This window comes from Cervus elaphus, chromosome 8 (assembly GCF_910594005.1).
Source record: "Cervus elaphus chromosome 8, mCerEla1.1, whole genome shotgun sequence".
Taxonomy (NCBI): Eukaryota; Metazoa; Chordata; class Mammalia; order Artiodactyla; family Cervidae; genus Cervus; species Cervus elaphus.
Window position 1 is genome coordinate 40,598,235 of NC_057822.1, and position 27,171 is coordinate 40,625,405.

Below are 27,171 nucleotides of genomic sequence, written 5' to 3' on the forward strand. Positions count from 1 at the left end.
CAAGGGATCTTCCTGACCCAGGGATCGAACCCAGGTCTCTCGCATTGCAGGTCTCTGTTTGCATCAGGGAAGTCTGATGCAAAGAAGGCCCTTATTAAATGGTGGTTATGTAAGTGAAGAATAATTACGAATGCTTTTGACAAAGAGGAGGCATTCAACAATGTTACTGATCAAATGAATATGGGCAAAATATTAAAAAACAGAAATGAAATTCTTAGTGGCAGGTTTTACTCTTTGTTCTTTGTTAATCCATCAGAAAAGAAGTTTGCTGGGCACACCAATGGTATAGAAGAAGGTACTTGATGGACTTTAAACCTTTCCATTTAGGTCCAGAACAAGCTGACCATCTGAAGGTTTTTAAAGTGAGTGGTCTATAATACCAAGAGGAGATGATAGAGGCTATGATGTAAAGGAATGGATTTCAAACACAATTAAACTGATAGAATTCAGTTTAAAGAATATAAGGATTGACAAGCTTATTAAATAACTAAGAAATCAAGGACTGACTTTGGGTTTTTACTATAAACAGGGTAAGATTTTCTTAGCCAAAGGATATATATATGTTTTTAGTGCTTAGAAAATATCTGTTAGACCCCAGGAAGGTGGAATAAGGCTGATAGCTATGAGGTTGTTTACTGAGGGGTTTTGAACTTCACCCTTTGGTTGCAAGGAGCCACTGGTGGTCTTTTCTGCAGGGTAGTGCCATGAAGAATACAAGAAACACAAAATGAAAAAAAAGTAAGCACCTTGATCCTCTAAAATTCTCTTTCAACAGCAGGTAAAACAGAGTATAGAGGGAAACTACCAAAATTGGTAGGTTCTTAAGCTGTATATTTTCCCACAATAAGTCATAGCCTATGTAAGACCACAGGTGAATCTGCAAGGCAGTAACTCTGGAATCAGTAAAGCATACTGGGGCCGGACAATACATATAAAGGTATGAATTAATGAGATCTTCCATAATTTTTTTCAAGATGATAGGAAATAGGTTAAATTAACTGAGCTAAACTGTGCTATTACATGGCATCAACACAAAGCGACCAGAGAATAGCAGAAAAGCACATGGCACTTAACTTTCCACAAGAGCAAAGCTAGTGCTACAATTACACTTCCATGATGTGTGGCGAGGGAAGGAGAGGGAGGCAGAAATTTGGTCCCTGCTCACGCCTGTGGCCAAGTATCACTGTACATGGCACAGCTACGCAACCTATACTGAAGGTCAGGAGGGTGTCTGAAGTGCAGATACTGGAAAAAATAATACATATTTAAACCACATATCTAACTCCTTGAGATCCTTAGAGCAATCAGTTTTTTTTTTAAATAAGTAACTAAGTCAATAGCATCTGAGCAACAGATGAGAGTTAAAGCAAAGTCTGTGGGCTAATGGTAACAGCTTTTGTGTTCTTTGTTGTTGAAAATGTGCATGTAGCAGCATCTCCAATATGCTCACAAACTCGGATGCAAAAGGCTACGGAAAACAGTTGCTATTTTTACACCAGAGGAAAAAATCAAACAACACCTTTCAGATCTTAATTTTTCTAAAATAGGGCAAGGAAATAAAATCTGAATTGCTAGATGTCTCAAGAATCTAGGAAGGACCTGTGATTTCTATCAGAGGAAAACACAGTAAACATTGGACAACGACAGGAAGAGCCAGCTCAGTATTCTGGGCAATGGAGTATGAACCTGCCAAATCACATCATGTGAAAGAAAATACAGAGTTAAAGTTTAATTTAGTAACATTCTAGAAAATGGGATATGTGAAGCTATAATAGTTTTTCTATTTACAGACTACTATAGTTAAATCGTTATAGTATTTTTCTTTAGCACTTTAAAGAGGATTTTTTAACCTTATAAACTAATATTGTAGAAGTAATAATAATTATGATAATAGCAATATGCTTTTCTACTGATGCTGCAAAAACCGCCATACACTGAGTGGCTTAAACAACAAAAATGGGCCAAAATTAATGGGTTGGCAGGCTGTGCACCCATCTGGAAGTTCTCCAGAGAGAATCCATTGCTCTGCCCTTTCCCGCCTTCTAGAGGCTGCCCACAGTCCTCGGCTCACAGTCCCTCCAGCTACATATTGCATTTCTTTGTATCTTTCTTCCACAGTCACATCTTCTTTTAAAAAATTTTTATCTGTTTAATTTTGGCTGTGCTTGAAACTTTGCTGCTGCGTGGGCTTTTTCTCTAGTTGCGGTGTGCGGGCTTCTCCTTGCAGTGGCTTCTCTTGTTGCAGAGCATGGGCTCTGGGCGCTGACCTTCAGCAGCTGTGGCTCCTGGGCTCTGGAGCTCAGGCTCACTGTGTGGGCTTAGATGCTCTGCAGCATGTGGGCTCTTCCTGGACCACGGATCGAACTCATGTCTCCTGAACTGGCAGGTGGATTCCCATCCACTGTACCACCGGGGAAGCCCTTCCTCTTTCAATTTTAAGACCCCTTGTTCTTGCCATGTGCCCACAGGGGGAAATTCAGGATAATCTCCTTATCCTACGGTCAGCTGAACAGCAAACTTAATTCTACCTGCAACCTCAATTCTCCTTTGCCAGGCAATATGACATGCTCACAGGTACTAGAAATTGGGACATGAACATCTTTAGGGAAGCCATTATTCTACTTACTGTGATAATTAACATTTATTGAAAGTTTGTTACTTGCCAGGCACTGTTCTAAGCAAGTTACATATAATTAAGCAGCTATAATTCTCATAATAATAGATTTTATTGTTATTCCCATTTTTTACATGACACAGAGATTAAGTAACTTGCCCAATGTTACCTAGAGAGAAAGCACAGAAGCCAGGATTGGCATGAGAGTGACAAATATAGTCTGCATTTTTAATCTCTGAACTCCACAACTGCAAAGGTGATTCTCATCTAAATATATTACAGTTCTGTGTTATCATTATTATCAAGGATGATTATCTAGTAGCAGTCATGATAGTTACCCAGAATAAGGGTAAATTTAACATTTTAACTGGTAAATGGATATATAAAACCATAGAAACCATCAAGGAAAACAAGGGTTTTTTTAGAGATTTGTCCACTGGTGTCTAGATTATGTGTGTCCCTAAATGTCACTTTGCAGTTTCTAGGTCACATGTATGTATACACACACACACACACACACACACACACACACACACACACAGAGTGAGAGAGAGAGGGAGAGAGAGAATATATATATATATGAATAACAGATATGGAATGGAACTTTCTGTTTCACTTTCTGTTTCACTAAAATTTCAGTGGAAGATCCTTAACTGAGAACATCTGATGACAAATACCACTCAGCATTCTTAAGAAAGACATCTCCTAAGGGTTTAATAAGAGATGCCAAACTGGCCCATCAACCTTCACCTCCCATGACTCATCTTCAGCCCATGGAACAGAAGGGTAGAGACTGAGAGATTTTCTTTGATGGGAAATTATAGAGGTAAAGGCAATAATGGAAAGAGGTGCTTCCTCATCAAATTGTGGACATCTTGACAGCGTAAACAGGGCATATGTGAAGGGAGCTGTTGGAGAAGAAATAAAGTTGTTTTCTGATTGCACCCTGCTGAGCCATGCCTAGTCGATGGACTGGCTGCCTGTGACATCTCGTCTTACAGTCTCACTGAGTCAGACAGCAGTGGACCAGACTTATTCTGAAACTGATGAAAGCAAGGCTCAAGGAGCCTTAACGTGTATGATGGTATTTAACGTGTGTGATGCCCAGCAGTTTGTGTAGGAAGGTGATGGGTTCAGACGATGGCCCTCTGACTCCAGATGCAATGACCTCTCCACTACACCACAGTGCCTCTGTAGGTGATGGCTGATGTGCACACAGACCTGGCCATGGACACACCTGGAATCCCTGGGGATGGAGTGGGAGTGGGGTATGGTTCATCTACCCTGTCGTCTCTAATTCAAAGGTGGTATTCTATAGGTCACAGTTGAAGACTCCCTTACCTCTTGCTTTCCCCATGTTGATGAAGAAGCATATTCTTTACTCACATAATGCACTGGTACCAAAGGCTTTGGGCACTACCCATGCCTCCAGGAAGTCTTGACTTGTATTTGACATTTTTATGGCAGCTTCCTGCCATCACCAGTATCAGAAGCCAACCAAGAAAGCTCCTTCTGCCTTTGCAGAAAAGGAGCATGCACAATCACCAAGTTAAGATTTTTAAGCATCTACATATTATCCAGCAATCCCATTCCTGGGCATATATGTATTCAAAACTATAATTCAAAAAGATATATGCACCTCTATGTTCATAGCAGCATTATTCACAATAGCCAAGAATGAAAACAACCTAAATGTCCATTGACAAATGCATGGATAAAGAAGATGTGCTATGTATACACAGTGGAATATTACTCAGGCATATAAAAGAATGAAATAATGTCATTTGCAGCAACATGGCTAGAACTAGAGATTATCATACTAAGTGGGGTATGTCAGAAAGGGAGAGACAGATATATGATATCATGTATATGTAGAATCTAAAATATGACACAAATGAATTCACCCATGGGACAGAAACAGACTCCTATACATAGACTCTGTTTCTCATATACATCCTTGCTATTGCCAAGGATGAGGGAGGGTGGGAAAGAGATGGACTGGGAGTTTGGGGTTAGTGAATACAAACTATTACATAGAGATGGGATAAACAACAATGTCATACTATACAGCAGAGGGAATAATATTCAATATCCTGTGATAAACCATAAGGGAAAAGAATGTGTGTGTGTGTCTGTGTGTGTATATATATATATATTCTTCTTCTATAAGTGAATCACTTTGTCATACAGCAGAAATTAACACAACCATGTAAATCAAGTATACTTCAATTAAAAAAAGATTTTTAGGCATCTAGCTGAAGAGGAAGGAAAGCTTTTTTTTTTTTTTTTTGAGTGAACACAAATGAGTAGTTTCATCAAGAGAGAAAAAACCAAACCAAAGCAAAGTAACCCAACTTTGCCTTCAAAAGCAGGTCCCTACCTTAGCATGGCACCAAATCCCTTCTTCTTTATTTTCCTTTCTGGATCTTCATTTCCCTCTTTCTGCTTTTTCTCCTTGACTTTTAATTTGCCCTTTTCCTTCTTCTTCTCCTTTTCTTTTGTTTTTTTGACTTTCCTGGCTTTATTTTCTGCATTTTCTAGCTCAGAGTTCCCTTGAGGGGCAGATTCACAATTCAGAGCTCCTTGGCCGGAGTGAGAGCTCCTATCAGACAGACCATCTGCACAAGAGGAAAAAAAATCAATGCACATAGTCAGGGGCTCCTCTGTCAGTATTTCAAGAAAAGTTAAAATATAGAAGAACAAATCAAAGCACTCAGGAGTTCTACTCTGCCATGTGGCTACATGTGCCCTTTGAAGAGACAACTGCCTAACTCTGGTTTCGCAAGGCTTTTGCTGTTGGGAGTGGAGGACGCTGGTTGCTTAGCCAGGAGTATAAAAGGTTTGATATAGGTTGAAACACTGATCTCTCTGAAAGCAGCTTGTTAACCTTGATCAGCTCAGAATGCCGACATGCTGGGCAACAAACAGGGTGAGCTTATTTCTAGGAGAAGTTTCTGAGTGCAGCTATAACCCGGCTGTTTCAATGCAATTAATGCAGTCAGTCCTTGGGTTGAGGCTGCATCTAATGACTTGCATAAGAATGTCAAGAAATGCATACTTAGTGCTGCTACCCTAAGGGTAAATGACAGTTGGTCCTTGTAGGAAATTGAAGGAGAACAATTCTTCAGTGGTTGCCCTGTAAAATAAATTGCATATTGCGTTATCCAATTCCATGTTCATTAAGCCAAAGGGCAAAACATATCAGGAAAATGAATTACTTTTAATATCAAAAATATAATTGTGATCCTTAAATCATTTTTCTCTGTAGTTAAGCACCCATTTATGCCTATGATTCGCTGATAATAATGATAGGAAGAAACCATTTCAGCAAGCGTGTTGCCCTACCGGCTTCTAGCTCTTCAGGTCCATCGTAAGATTTGTCAATGGCTGCTCGGAAGCTCTCGTTGCAGCCCCGGCCGCGGACCATATGTGGCGGAGGCCGGTGGAAGGGAAGTTCATTCTTCCTGACCTCGGCAACTGCGGTCTGTAGGCTCTCCAAGGAGCTGGACTTTTTCAAACCCAGAGTCGGACCAAAATCTTTGCTTGGAGAATCTGGAAAAAAAGAAAAAAAGGGCAAAAGGTCACCCTTCCCCTAAGGCAGCCTGATGGAGTAGGAAGGCTTGTTGTTCTATCTCAAAAGGCAGGGGTGGGGGGTGTTAAGGGGGCGGGACTTGGGTGTTAAACCTCAGCTTTGCCACTTTTTGTGTCTTTGAGCAAGTAATTGACTTCTTGGTGCCTTAGTTCCTTTTCTATAAAGTTGTGGGAAGATTTAAAATGATAATACACGTTATATACAGAATAAATATGTGTATATATATATATATGCACATACACATATGCATGAATTTGAAAAGCTGTAGCAGTCTCTAGAGATTTTAAGTATCAGAGTGTGTATACACACACTCACATAGCCACACACACACACCAAGCACCTAAGTGTTTCACAGTTCTCATTCTAAGCACTCCCATATATTGTAGCTTTTATTATTTCCAAAATTGTTCTTACAATTATTAAGGAATGTAATATGCACAAAAATCAAACAGCATTGAAGTGATTTTAATTTCTGTCCTTAAACACTTTATCATACTCTAGCACTGTTCCTGTATGGTAAATGCAATTTATTTAGTCGACAGACAAAGCAAAGTAAGGAAGGAAAACAACTTTTCTGTGTCAATGCTTACTGCTCCATGTGTATTTCTATTTGATTATCTAGGAAGTGGGGTAATTTTCTTTGCATGATATAATATTCAAAAAAAACCTAGGTGAAGTTTAATAATTTGTGTTTTGACATGTAATATTTTTCATTTGCACTGTTTGTCTTGCCCTGTTACCTGCCACTTTTCACTCATGGCTTGATCTCCATTCCCACCCACAGTCAGCCTCACAGTTGTCTGTAACAGGATTAGGCTATATAAATACCAGCAGCACAAGGATTATTTTAAAGATGGAGGGAATTCTAGCAGGGCTCTTTTCCACCAGAGCCAAAGCTCATGATCCTCTCCAGTTACAAAGCTTACTGTCATGAAGGGGCCACACTTGCATTTCTGGAAATAGACTACCTTACAGTTTTTAGTAGATACAGATTGAGTACACCTTATGGATTGTGAACATGAAGGAGCTACTTCAATGCCTAGTATATAGTAAGGCTCAGGAAACAGCTCTATCACTTCTTACTATGATCACTATTTTTGCTTCTGCTAACGCAGCTGCCATAAATATTATTACTAGTTGCTTAAGAAAATACTAGGTAGTACAAGGAATAGAAAAGAAGTACAGCAAAGGCATCATGCCTGTATAGACATGCATAGAGTTAAAAAACAAAATACACCATCCCAGGTATTGTAAATATGTTAAAAACAGTCAAAATAATGACAATAATGCTAATAGCTAACAATGCAGAGAATGCTTAGCCTAGTTTAAGTGCTTTACCTGTACTAACTTAACATAATCCTTAAAGTTGTGCTACTGCCAATATTGTTCCCATTTTACAGATGAGGAAACTCAGGCAGAGGGCAGAGAAATACCTGGTCTAAAGATACCCACTTAATAAGCAGCAGAGCTGGGAACTGTTTTCAGGAAGCCTCACCGTGCCTTTTCTGCTCTATACTGTCCAAAGCTATACTTGGCCTCCACCCTCTACTTAACTATGGTAAAGCTACTTCAAATGGTCTCTAGTTTCCTCATCTCTGACTAAGACCATTAGTCTAGATTAGCCCTGAGCCTAGTTAAGCAGACAAAAATGCAAAAACTGGATGTTGTTTTTCCAGTTTCACATTACCTTACAGGAGGCAATTTTGCACTTTAACAATGTACATGATGGCGATAAACATTCCATTTTACAGGTAACAGTGTATCATTAAGATATGCAACATAGATGGGATTAAGGAGAAAGAAAAAAACATAAGAAATTTCAGGGACAAATTTCAGGTGCTACTTTGCAAACTGTAAATAGTAAGAATACACTGCTACTAAATCCACAAAGAGGTGTATTTCTTATAGTCCCAGGAAGGAAAGCGAGTGGAAGAAACAGAAGCTGAGTAAGATTGTTTCTGACAAGAAAACAAAAAGCAACAGAGAGGTGTGGGGGTATTAAAGCAACAGTAAAAGCTTTGGAGTTTACAGAAAACATTTTACACCATCTCTCCCTAGGGATCTGACATGAAGTTTGGGAAAAACATGAAGATGAAAACTATCTGAGGAAGCCTAGTTCCTCTGTCAACAATAGTAACCATCTTTTATTTATTAATTGCCATTCAGGAGATTATATTAGAGCCCAAGCTGTAAGCATTCACGTCAACCTTTAGCAATAAATTCTAGGGAACATGAAAGTGAATAAATCATCCAAGATATAAGGCATGTTATCTAAAAGGAGCTCAGCAAGAAGTCATCTTTGAGAAGGAACAAATACACTGTTACTCATTTGAAGCAAACTGAACATTAAGGATTCATGGGTTTTGCAGGATTAATAGAACCAGCAATTAATTCACTTTACATAAATAGAAGTCACAAATTAGAAGTGTCAACTGATGTTGGCCAAAATTATAGCCTAACTCTACTGGATGTGGTAAAAAAAAAAAACAAAAAAAAACACAACAAAAGCCGAAAAGCATTTGAGTCTTGGTTGTAAATGTGGACTCAGGGATTTTCAGGCTTGAAAACAACTTTCTTATTTATTTCTAGGGAATAAACAGGATATGGTGGTGGGGAAAAAAAGACTGATGTTAGAGAGGAGAATTTGAAAACAGGAAAAGTCCTTACAAGGACTTATAGGTGCACTGAACTGACTGAATTGAATCTCTGAGTGAAAGGATCTTGGCTAGGGTTTGCATTTCCTTTATGTCCAAGACTTCTGAGGGAAGGTTGAGGTTACTGGTTACGAGGGATTATTATAAGTCAACCGATGGCATCAGCACTAAATGTCAACCAAACACTTGGAATAAAGGTTTTAGCACATAAAGATTGTATGTGAGCACAATAAATTGTCACATTCAGTCCTTCTTCCCTACTCCCATTCTCCACAGTTCCAGCTTAGGCTGCCATTGCATTGTAAATCCTGTAGCTTTCAACAGGGGAAGATTTTCTGTGTATTTTTAGCCTAACCATTTATACAAATCATACTGTTTTCTAGGTTCCCACTTAAAGTAGAGGTCTCCTTGAAGGATATTAATCAAAATCAATCCTCAGTAGTTACATCCTACTGAAGTCATCTCCAAAGTGAGGACTTCTCACATTTTCACCTGTAGCTGATGTGATACTGACTGTGGCTGATTTTAAGCAACTGTTTGAGACAGTGATCCCTGAATACCACATGGTATCAGTCATGAGATGGACAATGTCCAAATTTGAGCATTTACTTGTCCCATTTTGAGTATCTGAATGTAAACTGAACATAATTTTTCAATGATTTCCAGGCCCATTTAGATTAGCTGCAAATGCCAAGAAATAGATCTTTTCCCAAACTTTAGTAGCAAGGCTTTATTTTTTTAAACTTATGACTTCTATGTTCAGTGACCATGTTCTCTAAGATACTGATAAACTTCTTCCCATCAGAAAGATGAACTTGACATTCAGAAATTTCTAGAAACATGATACAATGTTTATCAAAGGTACTAAAAAAGGGATCTTGCCTGAGAAATGTTATACTTAAAGTAGTATAATAAAAGTATTCTTAAAGTTCCGTGTGCCAAATTTTTCCTTGGACGTCCCCAAAAGAAATATCACAGAAAGATTTTTTAAAAGATGCTATAGCTTTTTTGAAGATTTATTTGTTTCAAGTGAAGGATGGGCTTGACTTGAACCTGGAAGCCTTCCTCATACAGAGTAGAGGGAAATTTCAGGGCCACGTTTTCTGGCTCCACCAGTCCTCAAACAGAGCCCCTGTTCCTCCTCACCATCCAGAGAAAATGCAGTGTTATGAAGAAACTGAACTCATACACCAAGTCTAAAGATTTAAAGGAATTCTGCCACCATCTCTCCCATGGACATGAAACAAGCAGAGAGAAGGGCAGTAGAGAGCTATTGTCCAAGGGGAGAGGTACCTCTTCAAAATATAGTTAAAAACCTGAAACCACTGCCCCAGTCTTCTAAGTAGAAAGTCCCATTTCAACATGTTGTTGTTGAGTATAACATTTCTCATGCAAGACCCTGGTGGTCCAGTGGTTAAGAATCCATCTTGCAATGCAGGAGACTCAGGTTCAATCCCTGGTTGGGGAACTAAGATCCCACATGCTGCAGAGCAACTGAGAGCATGTGCTGCAAGAGATAATAGAGAATAAAACACTCTAGAGAGTAGTGATTAATGGTGAATGATGAAGTGGAGAGGCAGTGAGACATTCCAATACCCCCCACTCTGCCACTTATTTTTTGAGTTATTAACCTTCCTGTGGCTGCTTCCTTATCTGTAAAATTTGGATAAATGAGGATGGAAGAGTGCTTGGCACATAACAGGTACTCATAAAGCATTGGTGACGATTGTTGTCATTGGTGTTTTTACATCAACTCTAAACATTGAGTAAATGAAGCTCTAGAACAATCCATTTGGTTCAATCCACCACTGCATTTTAAAATACAACCATTCCCTCTGCAAGAAGGTGAAAAAGGGCTCCAAAAAGAAATACAGTACCATCCTCCCTTTTTTATTCAAAAGTTAAACCAATTTTCCTCCAAAAAACTCCTTACAGTTTTTTCTTTTGAAATAAGGTATATATATGTATGTATGGATATATATATATATATATCTCCATCTGTTCATCACATATAGAGGCTATTCTTGGCAAGATTAATAGTGGAGTCTTAGATATCCCTCTCCTTAGGCTATAATCATTTAATTAGTCTGAGATTTCATTGGCAATGTTTGAACTTCCCATTCTAGCATTAAAATCTTGCAATAAAAGAATGCCTTAATCCAGAAGACCAGTAATTGGATCTTCCATTATTGATGAAATTGCTTCCAATACATTCTTATTAAAACATAAAGAATTATTTAGGGGAAGGTATTCACTTTCAGATACATGGCAAGTTTTCCTCCATGATAGAGCTTTATAATTAACAGATATTTACGATAGTTAACAATAAATAATATATTAATCTGCACATTTCAGTAACATCGATAGTCCTCAAGGCATTTAGTGAAAATTAATTACACTAGAGCCCCTCCCCCTAAAACAAAGGAATTGTGCCCAGTAGTAAACTGGGGATCAAAATGATTGCAATGTTATCCAGGGGACTCAGCATGAAACTTGAGAAGGCCATGATTCGTCAAGATAGCTTGCTTTCATTAACAATTTGGCTTTGCTGTCTTATGAACAATGAACTTGGGCAAATACAATAAAAATGCTTTACTTTGCTTCATGGGTAGTTGTGATGTGAAATTAATAGCCTTAAAACTCTTTGAATGAAAAATTATTACAAATTCCAAGTAGGAAGTCACAACACCACTTTGTTCTCCAATACATCTCACTCTGTCTTTTTATTTTAGATTAAACTTACTGAAAATTTTGTATGTTTGATTTTTTTTTTTTTAGTAGTTTCCCCTGGAGGCTAAATGTCTTATATGCTTTAATAGATATCATTGCAAATCCATTAGCCCAGAAAAAAAATCCCCATAATATATAAATGTATAATTTCCCAAATTATGTTATCTGTGCTAACTGTGTCCATAATGGGCCTAATTACCTGTTTGCCTATCTCAGTATTCCAAATATTGATCATCATTCCAAGCTTATCGCAGCATCCTGTTTCCTATTCATTACCAGAGGGCATAATGTAATCTGGTTTATATGTTATCTGCTGTCATCTGGGTCTCAGTTCTTTTACTGGCAATTTCCAAGTTCTCTAGGAGTAGAGTTTATTTTTTATTTTAATTTTTTCCTTTTAAGTCTCATAAATCTCGGGGTCTTATTTCCTGAAATTCATGTCAAAATATTCAATAATGAACTTCTCATTAAGAGTTATATATTTGCATAATCTCTCCTACTCTGACTCCAAACACTGTCTATCTTTAAGTGAAAAGATCTAGAGAAAATTATGGGAAGATTAGGTGAACAAATACAACAAATGATTTGATTGTAAGTGTGGGACTTACATGGCCCTCCAAGGGACTCCACATCTATGCTAAGAGGTGCTGTACGCTTTAGCTTTCTTCACTAAAAAATCCCTCTTTTACTTATAAATGGAAAGTCAAAACCTGATGCCATATTTTGGTTTTTTTCCTGGACTCAAATTATATCCAACAAATGTAATAAATGGTAAATTTACTACTCTGAAAATATTCTCATGACAATCTCCTGTCGTTTTATTTTTTAACTTTGTGGGTAAGAAAATGGATTCTGTGGTTCAATTTAGTAGGCAAACTCTTAAAAAAAAATACATATATTTAAAACCATACCTGGGGAGATTCTGTTAAAGCCACTGGAGAACTCAGTCAAACCCACTACCCACAGGCTGTTTTGTTGTAATCTTTTGCTTTCTCTCTCTTTGCCTTGTCAGGATAACTCCACCAGATTAAAAACAACAACAGCATTACCCCTAAACTGGCATTCAAGATAATAACAAGTTTAAAAATTATATAAATAGCATTGTTGTCTGGAAGGAAATATGAATACTTAAAGAAGGGAAAAAAAACCATAACTTTTATTATTTAAGCGGGGAAAAAAAACTCACTTAAGAGTCAAATAAACTGATTAAAGAGGCCAGCTTTCCTACTTGTGGAATGGGATCAATAGGATCGATGCTCGCCACCTACCGTTTTCTGTCTTGTTGATCTTGGCATCCCCAGTGCAGAGAAGGACTGAATAAATATTTGTGGTCGGGATAAAGGAAGGTACAAGTGAAGGAGTGAGAGGATGGTGACCGCTCTCCACTCCAGCGCCGTGAAGCTGAAGGGCGTTTACCCCGTGACTGCTTTACCCCCTCAGAGTTCACACACAGCCTCTTGTTTTTACTAATATGACCTTAGGTTTTTTTTGTCCTATTTTCAAGAATCTAATTATTTCTACCCTATTTATAATTACTCACTCATCTCTATGTTTTGTCTTTTTCTGCTAGTCATTCCTTTCCACTTAACTTCTCTCTTTGTGATATTAACCTTTTCTGCTACTTCCCTGTCTTTACGCACACTTTGAATAGTCTTAGTTTTCCCCACTGCCAAGAATACCTTTATTCTCCTTCCAAGTCCTCCTTGCATGTCTTGGTAACAGGCTTTTCATTCTGAACACAAATGGTTTCAGTGATTTTTCCCCCCCCACCTCATTCTTTTTACCACTTATTCTTTGTATGGCTTACTTCAATAGCACCTCTTTCTTCTGCTTTTGATTGTTGAGTGGTTTATGCCTTACGTGGGTTGTATAATGCCGTACTATCAAAATAAACTACACTAAGAAGAATTCTAATAAGTTTCTTAAAAAACTATTAGCATGCCAAAAAGGTCAAATTGACTGATTTCTTGGATGGTATCCACATGAAGATATTTTTACATGATGTTGTATAAACTGGGTACCTGTATTTTTTGAGGGCCTGAAATTATTTTTATACTTTTGCTTTATTCATTTCTCCCCTTTTTATAGCTAATGGACTGCACTAAAAAGAAAAAAAAAAAACCTGAAATTTTCACTTACTATTTTCAGAACTGATAGAAAGTAAGGTTTTATAGCTTTGAATAACAATTATACGGTTATGTGTAATGAGAATATTCAGTAATACAAATGAGTGAGTGAAAGTCACTCAGTTGTGTCCAACTCTTTGTGACCCCATGGACTATACAGTCCATGGAATTCTCCAGGCCAGAATACTGGAGTGGGTAGCTGTTACCTTCTCCAGGGGATCTTCCCAAACCAAGGATGGAACCCAGGTCTCTGGCACTGCAGGCGGATTCTCTACCAGCTGAGCCACAAGGGAAACCCCCAGTAATATGAATAACAATCTCTTAAAAAGTGCACTTCAACCTACGTTCAATCTACTGGTAAAACTTCAAGTTAAAAATCAAGTCAGCCATCAGTGAGTATTTACTGAATAGTTTTTGTCACTCAGAACTGTGCTAAGTCCTAAGAGGAACAGAAGGCAAGTGAAATAGTAACTAACATTTCCCTGTTGCTTTATAATTTATAAAGTTCTTTCCTGTACAAAATGAAGCCACATCTTACACCATTGATCTTATCCAAATTTGAATGTTTTTTTCATGTCCAGAGAGAGCTACAAAGAAGGAGAGGAAGGACAATGGGCTGCATAAAATATACTCACCATTGCTTTCAGTGAGAGTGTGCCCCAGTAAGTACGTGTCTAGGAGAGGGCGAGAGGCACGAGAAACGAATTGTTCCTGTGAATCTCTGATTTTTTTTACCCTGGGTAAACATTTTATTTTTTTAATCGAGATATAATTGATATATAATGATGCAAGTTTAATGATGCAATGTATCAAGTGCATGCTAAGTTGCTTCAGCTGTGGCTCTTTGCAACCCTATGGACTGTAACCCTCCAGGCTCATTTGTTTATGGGATTTTCCAGATAAGAATACTGGAGTGGGTTGCCATGCCCTTCTCCAGGGGATCTTCCCAACCCAGGGATCGAATCCTCATATCTTAAATCTACTGCATTGTCAGGCGTATTCTTTACCACTAGCGCCACCTGGGAAGCCCCAGTTTCTTCTTTAAGATCTTAGGGAAAAATCCGAACAAAATTTTTTGGTCAACCCAATGTTTGATACATACATATTTGATTTTGATACAAATATACATACATTTTGATTTGATGTGATACATGTATATATTGCAAAATGATTGCCACAATAAGGTTCATTATTGTCTTCATCTCTTCACATTATTACCTTTTTGTGTATGTGTGTATGATGAGAACACTTAGGATCTATCTTTTAGCAACCTTCAAGTATATATTACAGTATTGTTAACTACAGTTACCATGTCGTACATTGATCCCCAGCATTTATAACTAAGTTTGTAGCCTTTGACCAACATCTTTTCTCATTTTCTCCATCGTTCAGCTCGTGGCAACCACCATTCTGCTCTTTGTGTCTATAAGTATGGGTTTTTCAGATTCACATATAAGTGAGATCATGCAGTATTTGTCTTTCTGATTTATTTCAGTTAGCGTAATGCTCTCAAGGCCATGTTGTCACAAACGGCAGGATTTTTGTCTTTTTTTATGGTGAAATACCATTCCACTGTATGTGCAGGTTTGTGTGTGTACATGCATGTGTATGCATATATGTGTGTGTGCATATAAATGTATGTATGTAAGTGTGCATGTGTGTGTATATATATATTACATTTTCTTTTTCCATTCATCCATTGATGGATACTTGGGTTGTTCCATGTCTTGGCTATTTTGAATAAAGCTGCAATAAATGTGGGAATATAAATACTTTTTCAAAATAGTGATTTCATTTCTTAGGATATATATCCATAAATGGAAGTGCTGGGTCACATGACAGCTCTATTTTTCATTTTTTGAGAAACCGCCATACTGCTTTCCAGACTAGTACACACAGCCATTCTAACAGCTGTGAGGTAATGGTCTCTGCTGGCTGTTCCTGCTATGAGTATCTTATCAGAGAGAGTGTAATCCTCGGGCTTTAAGATTTTTATCTTTCATGATTTTATATTCTTGGACTCCAAAATCACTGTAGACTGTGACAGCAGCCATGAAATTAAAGACACTTGTTCCTTGGGGAAAAAGCTATGAAAAACCTAGACAGTGAATTAAAAAGCAGAGACATCACTTTGCCCTTGGGTCGGGAAGATCCCTTGGAGGAGGGCATGGCAACCTACTCTAGTATTCTTGCGTGGAGAATCCCGTGGACGAGGAGACTGGTGGGCTTTGGTCCATAGGGCCACAAAGATTCAGAAACTACTGAAGCCACTTAGCATGCACGCACGCACATGGTAGTTAGGTTATCTGATACAGAGCTTGAACCTGGCACGCAGTAAATATTTAGTAAACATTAGCTTGTACCATATGCCTTCATTAATGAGCAATGTTTATAGTCATTAGGAGGATTATCTACAACCAACACGATGCCAGGAAAATTTTTGTTTCCATATCTATACATTGTGGGCCCGAGTCATCATTAGCTTTGAATTTTCACTCTTTATTCAAGACTTCTACCTTTTCTGTTTTGTATTGCCTAATTGTTTTCCTCTTTCAATAGCCCAAATAAGCTTATTTCTTAAGAGGCATTTTCCAAAAAGAAGACAGGTGTTAAAATCACTTGATGAAAAGAACCATGTCAGGGACTGCATATAAAGAGCCAGTAAGTCTTTTTCACCAGCCAAGTGATTCCTCTCCCTCAGACCAACCCGTGATGCCATCAACAAAATGGCAAAACAGACAAGGTTATAGGTTTTTGGGATCCTTAGTCAATAGGCATCTCTATAAATGACAGAGCTGACATACAGCATACTGACATACAGCAGGGTTCAGGGCTGGAGTGGTTTAGACTTGGGGAAGTCTAGAGAAGAGAAAGTACACTGTGATCTCAAGTCTTAGGATAAGCTTCATGAATGCAGTGTCCTCATTCACTTCATTCATGTCCTCATGAATGCATGTCCTCAAAGATGGATCGAATACATGGGAAAACTAGGATGTGGACACTCTATTGCAAGAGAAAAGCATGAGGAAAAGTCCTGACATGTCTGCTTGTTAGCGGGAGCACAGGATGAATGATCAGCCAGGGGGACCTGGGACCTGCCAGGAAGTAAGTGTGGGGACAAAGCAGGAAGTGCGATAACAAGCGCCTCAAAATTGGGCTGAGAAGGCTAGACTCAGAGCAGGGGGGCAATCGGAAACTTTTTAAAGTTTTTCACCAGAGGCATGGCTTGATAATACTGTTATTTTGAGAAAAGATAATTTGGAAGAAACTTACAGGACAAATGAGAAGAAAGATTGAAATATTATACAGTAATAGAACTCACTGCTCATCAAATACCTTTCTATTTACTTTCTTCCTTTTTACAATTATAACTTCAGGTTTTTGTGAAACAATTTCTTCAGAAACATTTTTAGCGTGTTAGTCATCTGTCCTCATGGTAAACAGACTGCTGTCCTCAGATCTCTCTCTGACCAAGTGGGAAAGCCTAAAGAAACATATACTAGTGCACTGGGAGGTAAGAGGTGCTCACAGTTGAGGCTCTGGGGATGGGTAGGAAGGGGCATTGCCTGTCACCCCTAAGCTTCCTTCTCGACGGCTAAGCTGTGACTGTCATGGTCAGATCCAGGGCTCTCTCTTCTTCAGCACACTTTACCACGTTTTGTAATATATAATGATTAATGGGCAGTAAAACTAATAACATGGGGACACACGAAATAAATGAGGTAGCAAATATGAAAAGGAAGTCCCACTTAATATTGTTGAGAAATCTGACAACACGCTGGAGTGTCCCTGTAACTCAGCTTGAGGAGCCCTTGCCAGCAGGAATCAAGGTTACAAGAAGGTGGCATTTCCACGAATAACTCTCTCTTGGGGAAATCTATGATCAACCTCTTTTGTAGTGAAATTCCTGCTGGGTTGTAGTGAAACGTCAGGAGTACCTAAATGTTGTTTTACTGACTCAGAGAAGCTCATGGAAAAAAGAGCATTACTTTCTCCAGTTATGCTGATCTGTCCTTTCTACCTCCCCCTACTATTGATATCTATTCTCTTTTTTTCCTACGCTGTATCCACTATTCCACCTAGAAGGAGTATCCTGATTTTCCTTGGTTAACTATACCTCCCCTACTCTCACCCAGAAGTGTGCCTCTAACCCAGGCATGCCTAGCCCTTTCATCCCCTTGGTTGGCTCAGGAGTCTATTGTTGGAATACTTAGAACTAATCCTTGAAGAATGATCAGGAAAAAGTCATCTTGTTTGCTACTGCGATTACTGGGAGGATAAACCTAGAGCTGCTGTTAACTATCTTGTTTTTCTACAAAGAGATGCACTAAAACTGTGTGTGTGCGAGAGAGTATCGTTCATAGAGGCCCCAGATCCACCCATATCTTTATCTAGATGCTCCTCTGAACTTACCAGTTACTCGTGTCAACAAATTAGCTTCCTTGCAAGAGCCAGAATGAAATTTGTTTCTTTTGACTGTAACCTATAGTCTTGATTTAACACTCTGTTCTCCAATTTTTCCTTCATATAAACACCTGCCAGTTATTCTAACTCAGGTCTGACAGATACTTGGGAAGCAGGGAAGACTCTTCCTTGGCTATATCACTGGTGAAGGGAGAATAAGTACAGAGCCGATAACAGCAGTGAGAAGCATGTCTGTTGGTGGACATATTCTAGGGTGGATTTTATGAGAGACAAATTCCCCAACAATGAGAAGAGCTGCATTAGAGTCACCTGTTCAGCTTGGCCCCTGACTCCTCCGTGAAGAGAGGACCATTCTCTAGATGATTACTAATAATTACAGGCCTACTACTAATTGTTATACACTTTAGAAAAAAAGAAAGGCTTCCAAAAGTTGAATACAATTAATTCTTACTGTGGTTGACCAAGGGTTCAAACAACTTATCTACAACTGGGTTTTGAAAATATAAGAGTAAACGTGATATCACTTTTAAGTGCCTGTCCTTCCATTGTATTCCTGGGGCCACTCAACTGAGACTTCATATCTGGGAAGAGGCAGAGCTGCCCCAGAGGGAGAAGGTGTTTGCTTCTGGAGTGGGCATGTGCTGTAAGGGTGTGTTTATCTCAAGCTTCTCCTTCATAGAATTTATAAACTGTGAACTAGGAACTTCTCTGTAAACTGAGTGAGGCTTCGCTCATAGCTCAGCTGGTAAAGAATCCGCCTGCAATGCAGGAGACCCTGGTTCAATTCCTGGGTTGGGAAGACCCCCTGGAGAAGGGATAGGCTACCCACTCCAGTATTCTTGGGCTTCCTGCGGCCCAGCTGGTAAAGAATCTGCCTGCAATGCAGGAGACCCTGGTTCAATTCCTGGGTTGGGAAGACCCCCTGGAGAAGGGATAGGCTACCCACTCCAGTATTCTTGGGCTTCCTGCGGCCCAGCTGGTAAAGAATCTGCCTGCAATGCAGGAGACCCTGGTTCGATCCCTGGGATAGGAAGATCCCTTGGAGAAGGGAAAGGCTACTCACTCCAGTATTCTGGCCTAGAGAGTTCCATAGACTGTATAGCTCATGGGGTCGCAAATAGTCGGACAAGGCTGAGAGACTTTCACTTTCACTTTCTGTAAACTAGAAGCAAATGGTCTTGGGTGGTTAGCAATAAAGACTTTGACGTAACAGACATCTTGGGTATGGAGTTGAAAGACCTTGGGTCTCAGAGAGCTGTTTAACCTTTCTGGGCTTCAGTTTCTTCATCAGTAAAAGTGGAAAATGAAAAAGATTATATTGAGAGTTATAATGATGATGACGACAGCATAAACACCCACTGTCACTGTACTAGGCATGTTCTGAGTACTTTTACAAAGATATTAATTAACTCAATGATATGAGGTACATACTATGGTTATCTCCATTGTAGAGCTGAGGAAACTGAAGCACAGGTAGGTGACATTAACCTAAGTTAACAGTGGTGCTAATATCATGGATTTTTGTTGTGATCAGATGTAATTACCTATGTTCAAGAAAGTAGCAAAGCTGCAACACACTATATATATATATATTATATAATATATATATATATATACAGACATCATTCTTGCTTCTGAAAGAGGGATATGTTTTCCTCTATATCTGTCAGAGGCACCAGACTGAATTATTCAAATAAAGTTATAGATGGGTATCTCTTTCTGAACACCTGCTCTTAAGGCACAAGCAGAATTCAAAAGCGCCCCAAAACAAGGTGGGGTAAATCAAGACATGTAGTAAGTGGTGGGAGTCAGGGCAGAAAAAGGATTCTGGCCCGACATGGATCCCTGAAAACTGGGCAGTGTCTGATAGGCTGGGAGGTTGTCCAGGGTACAACATGGGAGAGACCTAACAGCAGAGGCCCATGGAGGGGTGGCCAGGCCACCGATTTGTCTACTGTAGAGAAGTCATTAGGGGTTGGGGGAGCACAGAGACAGAACAAAGCGAGTGAAGCAACCAGGTGACCAGGGGCATGACTGGTCCCACTGGGTCAGAGACATGAAGTCTATGGAGTCTGAGGCCCTGTGTCCAAACACAATTCCTCAAACACACTTGTTCTTTGCTACAGACGATACACGAGCGGATTTCGAACTGCACCACGTATTAGGTGGGACTCATTTTCCCTTAGTGTATATGGCCTAAGGACCTCAAACTGGGATGGATTTTTTGTTTTGGTTCAACCACAATAACAGTTGCTAATCTTTATTTAGAACTTATTATGTGATAGGCTCTGTGCCAAATGTTTGTCATCTGAACAATGCCCCAGCAAGGAGGTATGATCATTCTTTGCTTTTCACTGAAGTCAGTCTTCCAGACCAGAAGCCCCAGTTCTGTTCCAAACACTGTTGTTGTTCTTCATAGCCCAGTCATGTCCGACTCTTTGTGACCCCGTGGACTGTGGCACGCCAGGATTCCCTGTCTTTTACCATCTCCTGGACCTTGCTCACACTCATGTCCATTGAGTCAGTGATGCCATCCAACCACCTCTGTGGTCCCCTTCTCCTCCTGTCCTCAATCTTTCCCAGCGTCAGGGTCTTTTTCAATGAGTTGGCTCTTCCACCAGCTGGCCCAAGTATCAGTGCTTCAGCTTCAGCATCAGTCCTTCCAATGAATATTCAGGGCTGATTTCCTTTAAAACAGACTGGTTTGATCTCCTTGCTGTCCAAGGGACTCTCAAGATTCTTCTCCAACACCACAAACGTGACAGAATCCTTTTCCACTTTTAATAATTAATTATAATCAAAACAAAAAAGTATGGCTTTTCTAAAAAGTGCTTGTGTCTAAAAAGAAAGCACTACTTGCTTCACAGCTAATATATAATATAACAACAACCAAAAAGAGCTACTTTTGTCCTTATTTTTAAATCAGTTTTTGAGCACACTGTCATATTTTTATATTCCCTGCCTAGTTCTGGAGAAGAATTTAGGAAGGAGCTTGTGTTGCATCATTAAATAGCTTTTCCCATCATCTTATGACTGAGTTATAGGCACTAGATATAGCCATGGGGGGGCATGAAATAAGTGTTTATGGTGATTTAAAAGACCAATTATAAGCCTTTGCCTTATTCCTTACTCAGCACCCTGCACAGGATGTAAAAGCGGCAGTGAAAAAAATACCACGTTAGACATTTTAGCTGAGCAGAACGTCGGTTTTCAGTTAGACTTATAGAATAGAAAACATTAGGATACCATTAACAGTTTTAGAGTAATGGAGGCAAAGTGGGATTGTTTTCTATTATTATTATTACCGCCATTAGAGGGTCAGAGCCTTCCAAGGGAGAAAAGGTGGGGACAACCCAGACACTTTCAATATAGCATTAACTCTTTCAGGTCAAAAGGGGCCCATTTAGTAGACTGTAGCAGTCATTTAATAAATGACAGCCTTTGTGGCCTCAAAGAATTTATCTCCTGTCCAAAGAGTCTCACTTACAATCTCCTATTTTCTGTACTCTATCCCACTAAATATTCCAGTTAGGGAAAAGGTTAATTTGCAGATAATTATCAAGGGAGTGTGGGAATGTTTTTTAAGGCAGAAAAACAAAAATAACCCATCACAACACATCAGCCACTGTGTGCAGATCTGGCAAAGGATAAGGAGCCTCATGAAGTAACAGAATTAAGATGAAAAATTAGAGGTGTGAGAGGGAATGAATTTCTTTCAAGGGATGTACCTGCTGAAATACTTTTTTTTTTCCTGTGGCTTGCTTTGTGCAGTTTATATGTGACTAAGTACAGCTAATCCTGTCTCTTTTCAAAAGTTAATGTCAGCGACTAAAATAATCTGCTTTCTTGATTTAATTGCATAGTTTAACCTCTGACATAACCTTTTAATTCACACCATGACAGCCAACCCGATGGAAAGTTTTTCTAGAAATCTGAGTAACTTCCCCAAGGTAACAAGGGCTTTCCCTCTTGTGGGTATAGGGGAAAACAGTCCACCCAGATCATTAAATACACCCTGGCTGTCTGGCTGCAGAGGAGGCCTGCTTACTGCAGGGAAATTCATTAGAATATCTGGTATATTAGAAGTGGGATGCACAGGGATGTAAATGTACTTAATACTATTGAACTATACCCTTAAAGAGTGATGGTAAATTCATGTTATGTACATTTTACTACAATTAAAAAAAATTTCGATGCATAGTTATCAAAAAAAGGTATTGGTCACATGATGGTTTGGATAAAGAATATGTTTAGATCTACCTTGATTAAATTTAGGGAACGGAATTAATAAGAAGGCCTAGCTCCTTATAATGCTAGGGCAGAAGTCTTTGGCCACAGTCATGTAAAGATCCCACACCCTGAAGGCTTTGATTTTAATATGAAGACCAAACAATTCTTTGGATACTATGGAGGCCTTTATTCACTGAGTTTAGGCAATTTCTTAAACTGAAAGATAGTAAAATTCTGATATCCTTTTAACCCTGATTTTTTTTTTTTAATTACTAAGAACATTTCTCCTATTTTAGAGATTTAAGAAACATGATTTGGGGAAGCAACTTAATTTTAAGAACAATTTTAACAAAATTAAGAACTTAATTTTAAGACATTTAGATCTATTCCATTTTTCTTACTTAAGTTGCTGAAATATCCAGAGAAGAGACAAATATTAAGGGTTATCTTTTAAGTTTCACTCAAATTATTGAAAATACCTGGCACCTTAAAATGCTTGGACAGAAGTCTCTGGCCAGAGGTTGTATAATGATTCTTAAAAAGACCCTCATTAAGGAAAAAAGGCAGAGATTGGTAAAGTAAAATAACAAACCAAGCCCAAACACATATCATTTTGGATTAAATTCTTCTGCAGAGAAAGATGTTCCAAGCACATATCATTATGGTTCAAATTCCTCTGCAAACAAATATAAAGTGAAAATGGAGGGGGATCTCATTTCTCTTTTGTCAGAGGTATTTTTATTTAAATTATTTCAATATGAGTTTTTCTCTTTGTAGCTCGGGTTTTTTTCCTATGGTAAAATGATAATTCTTTGCTTAGATAACCTCACTAATGCTGTATTAGAGTTTTGCTGCATGATCAAATAAAAAGAGGTCTAGGGGTTGAGAAAAGAAAATTTGTTTAAACAAGCATCTTTGATAATGAGAAAACTGATGGGAAATTTTCTGCAAAGCAGACCAAAGCTACTGGTGTGCATAAGTTAAAACCAGGAAGCCACAAAGTAGAATTAAGTTTCTTCCTCAACTCCAAATATAAGGCATTCATTCTTACCTAGTGATGCATTCCAGGAATAAACTCATATATAATTTATCCTTTTCTTCTTTTTATGGAAAATTAGACTCTTTAAAGGGTATACACCTGGCCAGGAGGCTCATGACTGGGCTATTTCAAGATGAAATGGTTTTGATTTGCGGAATGACATAAAACAGTTCCCTGTCCTCGGAGGATAGGTCGTGGTATCTTCAAAGAGTTGAGAACTGACATTCTAGAGTCTCTCCTAGATCTTGTTCAAATCAGTCTGTGATGGGAAGCATATATTTTCACAGTGTAGGGAAGACAGTCAGTTTTAGTTTGTTTTAATTCCAGAAATTAAGGTTGTGCCTAGGACCTTGGAACATGCAGACCAGGGCAGTTGTGTGAGTGGCCTTGCCAGTCGGTCTCTGGCTCCGCCCTTCTCTTTGGTTATCTGGAATTCTGTTCCTTGTTTCCCAGCCGTGCTTAGTATCTGAGATGCTAAAGTAAATGTTTATTTAACATGATCAACCCCCATCCTTTTCTCCTTAGGCCTGCCCCTTCTTCCCTGCACCTGTCTGCTCTCGCATCATGGAATCCTATACGCTTGAAATGTTTATGACTTCATTTATAGCTGGGTGCACCCCTCCCTAGCAGTTGAGCAGCCACTCTCATTTAAGAAGCCCTAAATATTGTTGCCACGGGTGACACGAGAGCATCGAGAATGGTGGAGCTCAACTAATAAAAAGGCTTTCACAGCATTTCAGCCTTTGCTCATAAGTAAAGTTAAAATTTATGGCTTTTAAAATACTGGATCTGGAAGAGGTCAGGTTAAACGGCTGCTAGTAATAAAAGGAATCAATACACCACAGCATCTTGAAACAGCCAGCAAACTAAATAAACACTTCATCCAAATCCACTTGGCCCTGAATTAAAAGAACATAAAATACTGTATTTATTTGGTTTGTTCCCCATCCATCAAGAGCTTGCCTCTCTAGGCCTCAACAAATTCTATCCAAGACAAGTATCAAACGTTTGCTAGCCAAATGGCAATTAGAGGACATGTCAAGGCTCTGGGTAATTAACTAAGTGTTAACTTTATCAGGGAAACACTTGTAGATGAGTTTACTGCAAACATACAAACAAGACAAACAGCCTGGCATGGGTAGACAACAGATTTCCTGATACTTATTTACAAAACTGACATTGAAATTTGATATCCTCTGAGAACCAAAGCCTTCCCTTAGGAAAAAAAAGGAAAGAGAAAAGAAGGGGAAAAAAAAAGTGTTTTTCCATAGTTCCTTTCTCTCACTCTGGACTCTGAAACCTAATCTAGATTTTTAGAATGAAAAATTAAACCATGTGCAATAATGAACAAAATAACAAGTCAGAAAGCATAGGACAATGTAGATTAAGTTGGAAAGAGAAAAAAAAATAGTGAATTTAAAAGCAGGGCAAGACAAGACTATCCTTTTGATGACTTTTTTTTTTTTTTTTTTTGCTACAAATTATCTAAGGCACAAAAATACCATCTACTTTCCTTTGGTGACAAGTAGCTTCATAATCTGTTAATGTTATTTTCCTGTTCAAAAGTTCATGCATGGGGAACAGGAGTGGTGACTGTATTTTGTCCTAAAGCCATCCCCACCCCCCGCCCCCTGCACTGGAAGGTATTATATGAAAGCTATTTATGTCAGAAAGAGGCGACTGCTATTCATCCCTTCAGACAGAAGAAATCCTGACACAAAGGGACTCTTTTACCCTTCTCTAATAGCTTGCGGTTTAATATTTTAAATGTATTTTTGCTTTTCATGGTTCAGCACGAAGTAAGGCTCTGGATGAAAATAAGTGATCACAGTTTATAGACATAACAGGTAAAAAAGGGACTCTTCTTTTCTGTAGCTTCAGGCTGTATTTAGACTCCCTGCTGGGAATAATTTTGGATTGCAGAGACCCAGCTTTCTGGTCAGAAATACTGTGGAGAACTTACTTCCCAGAATGGGCTTCTCTGGTCTGGTTCGACTCTCAGGAAATGAGAAATGTTCTCTAAGCAGGGGTTCACTTTAGGGAAGCGATGTCCTTTTACTGAAAGGGTACCGGCTGAGCCCCTGAAAGCAGCCTTCATCCTCGGAGGGGTCCTGCATGTTGTGAAATGACTCAAAAGTTTTCAGAGTTTTGGGGGAAGGCTCCACATTTGTTGGTTGTTTTAAAAATCAGATTTGAAAATACTGTCTTATAAGTTGTCTTTCTGAATAGAAAACAACATGCCACTCTAGCAACTGCCAATGGTAAATTTGTTTTTAGCAGTGGTCAGCTACTTTTAAATTGTTGTGTGTATGCTGGGATAAAGGGGCTTCCCTGGTGGCTCAGTGGTAAAGAATCCACCTGCCAATGCAGGAGATGCGGGTTCAATCCCTGGGTCGGGAAGATCCCCTGGAAAAGGAAATTGCAACTCACTCTAGGATTCTTGCCTGGAGAATCCCATGGAGAGAGGAGCCTGGTAGGCTACAGCTCAGAGTCAAAAAAGGTTGGACACGACTTAGCAACTGAACAACAACAATAAATTCTAAGGTCTAAACTTCAAAACAAATAAAAGCAGTGATTTAAAGAGAAGTTCTGTTCCATGGGGTAAGACAATCATTTAGCTTGCCCTTGGGATAACTGGATATTTGTTGCTGCTGTTCAGTTGCTAAGTCGTGTCCGACTCTTTGCGACCCCATGGACCACAGCACGCCAGGCTCCCCTGTCCTTCACCGTCTCCTGGAGTTTGCTCAAACCCATGTCCATGGAGTCGATGATGCCATCCAACCATCTCATCCTCTGTCACCCCCTTCTCCTCCCGCCTTCAATCTTTCCCAGCATCAGGGTCTTCTCCAATGAGTTGGATATTTAAATAATGCCAATGTGAAATTATGGCAAATGTACATACTTAACAAAGCGAAACACTGAAAATATGGAAGACCACAATGAGGAGAACCAGTAAGAGAGGAAATACATGAACGGGATGAGGCCTCCAATGCTGGCAGCAGAAACAGGAAGTCAGGCAGAGTTACAACTTGAGAAAGTTAGAGAAGCTACAGGGTCCAATGTTTTTGGAAAATCTGAATAAAACATTAAAAAAGAAAAACTAAAATGTAGTTAATCCTGAAAGTGGAAGGAGAGGATGACTGGCAATGCTGCCACTATTTATTTTGGCAGTTCTTTTCAAAGCTGATGATGAATTTGGGGGAAAGGTTAGTAGAATTCAGGGAATTAGAAAGTGAATATCACTTTATAAAGTTCAGTAGCTTCTGGAAGTTCTGAATTGGAATTCAATTCAGGTTTCTTAAGGAAGAACGTGGCCAAAATTTTTCATTCTCACAACTGTAGGGAGCTCACAGAAAAACCAAATTCATTAAATTTATTGCAAAAGAGTCTCACAGAGCCTCATGGGTGCCCAGCAATTGTTTTATTCATTTCTCATTAAGTAGCTAAAGCTTCTCCCACAGCAGCTGACTCAAAACCTGCCATTATAACAAGTCCCCTTATTCCTATATATTTCCCTTCATTCCCCAAACTTAAAACAAAACAAAACAAAACAAACTCGGAGTCTCTCCTTTCTCAGATTCAGAAATGGTCTTTGTTTCTGCTTCCATCCTGTCTTCTGAACTTCATGTCCAATTGAAAGAGGTCCCCTTCCCTCTCCTTTCTGGACCGATCGGTCATCCTGGCTCTCTCCATCTCTCTAGAGATTCTTGCTCTTCACTTAGATTACCTCTTGGGTCTCTCCTATTCAGAAGCTCCTGCAG

At 39.1% G+C, this 27,171-nt stretch overlaps 1 protein-coding gene across 3 annotated transcripts in view; it reads right to left on the minus strand.

The window, feature by feature from the left end:
- Positions 1-27,171, minus strand: part of PARD3B (par-3 family cell polarity regulator beta) — a 1,123,128-nt gene that overhangs the window by 318,526 nt on the left and 777,431 nt on the right. For all 3 annotated transcript variants that reach the window (XM_043910301.1, XM_043910302.1, XM_043910303.1), the window contains 2 exons: positions 5,960-6,166; positions 4,995-5,232 (listed from right to left, as the gene is read on the minus strand). In XM_043910301.1, the coding sequence (XP_043766236.1) occupies positions 4,995-5,232; positions 5,960-6,166 (445 nt within the window). The remainder of the gene's footprint in view (positions 1-4,994; positions 5,233-5,959; positions 6,167-27,171) is intronic.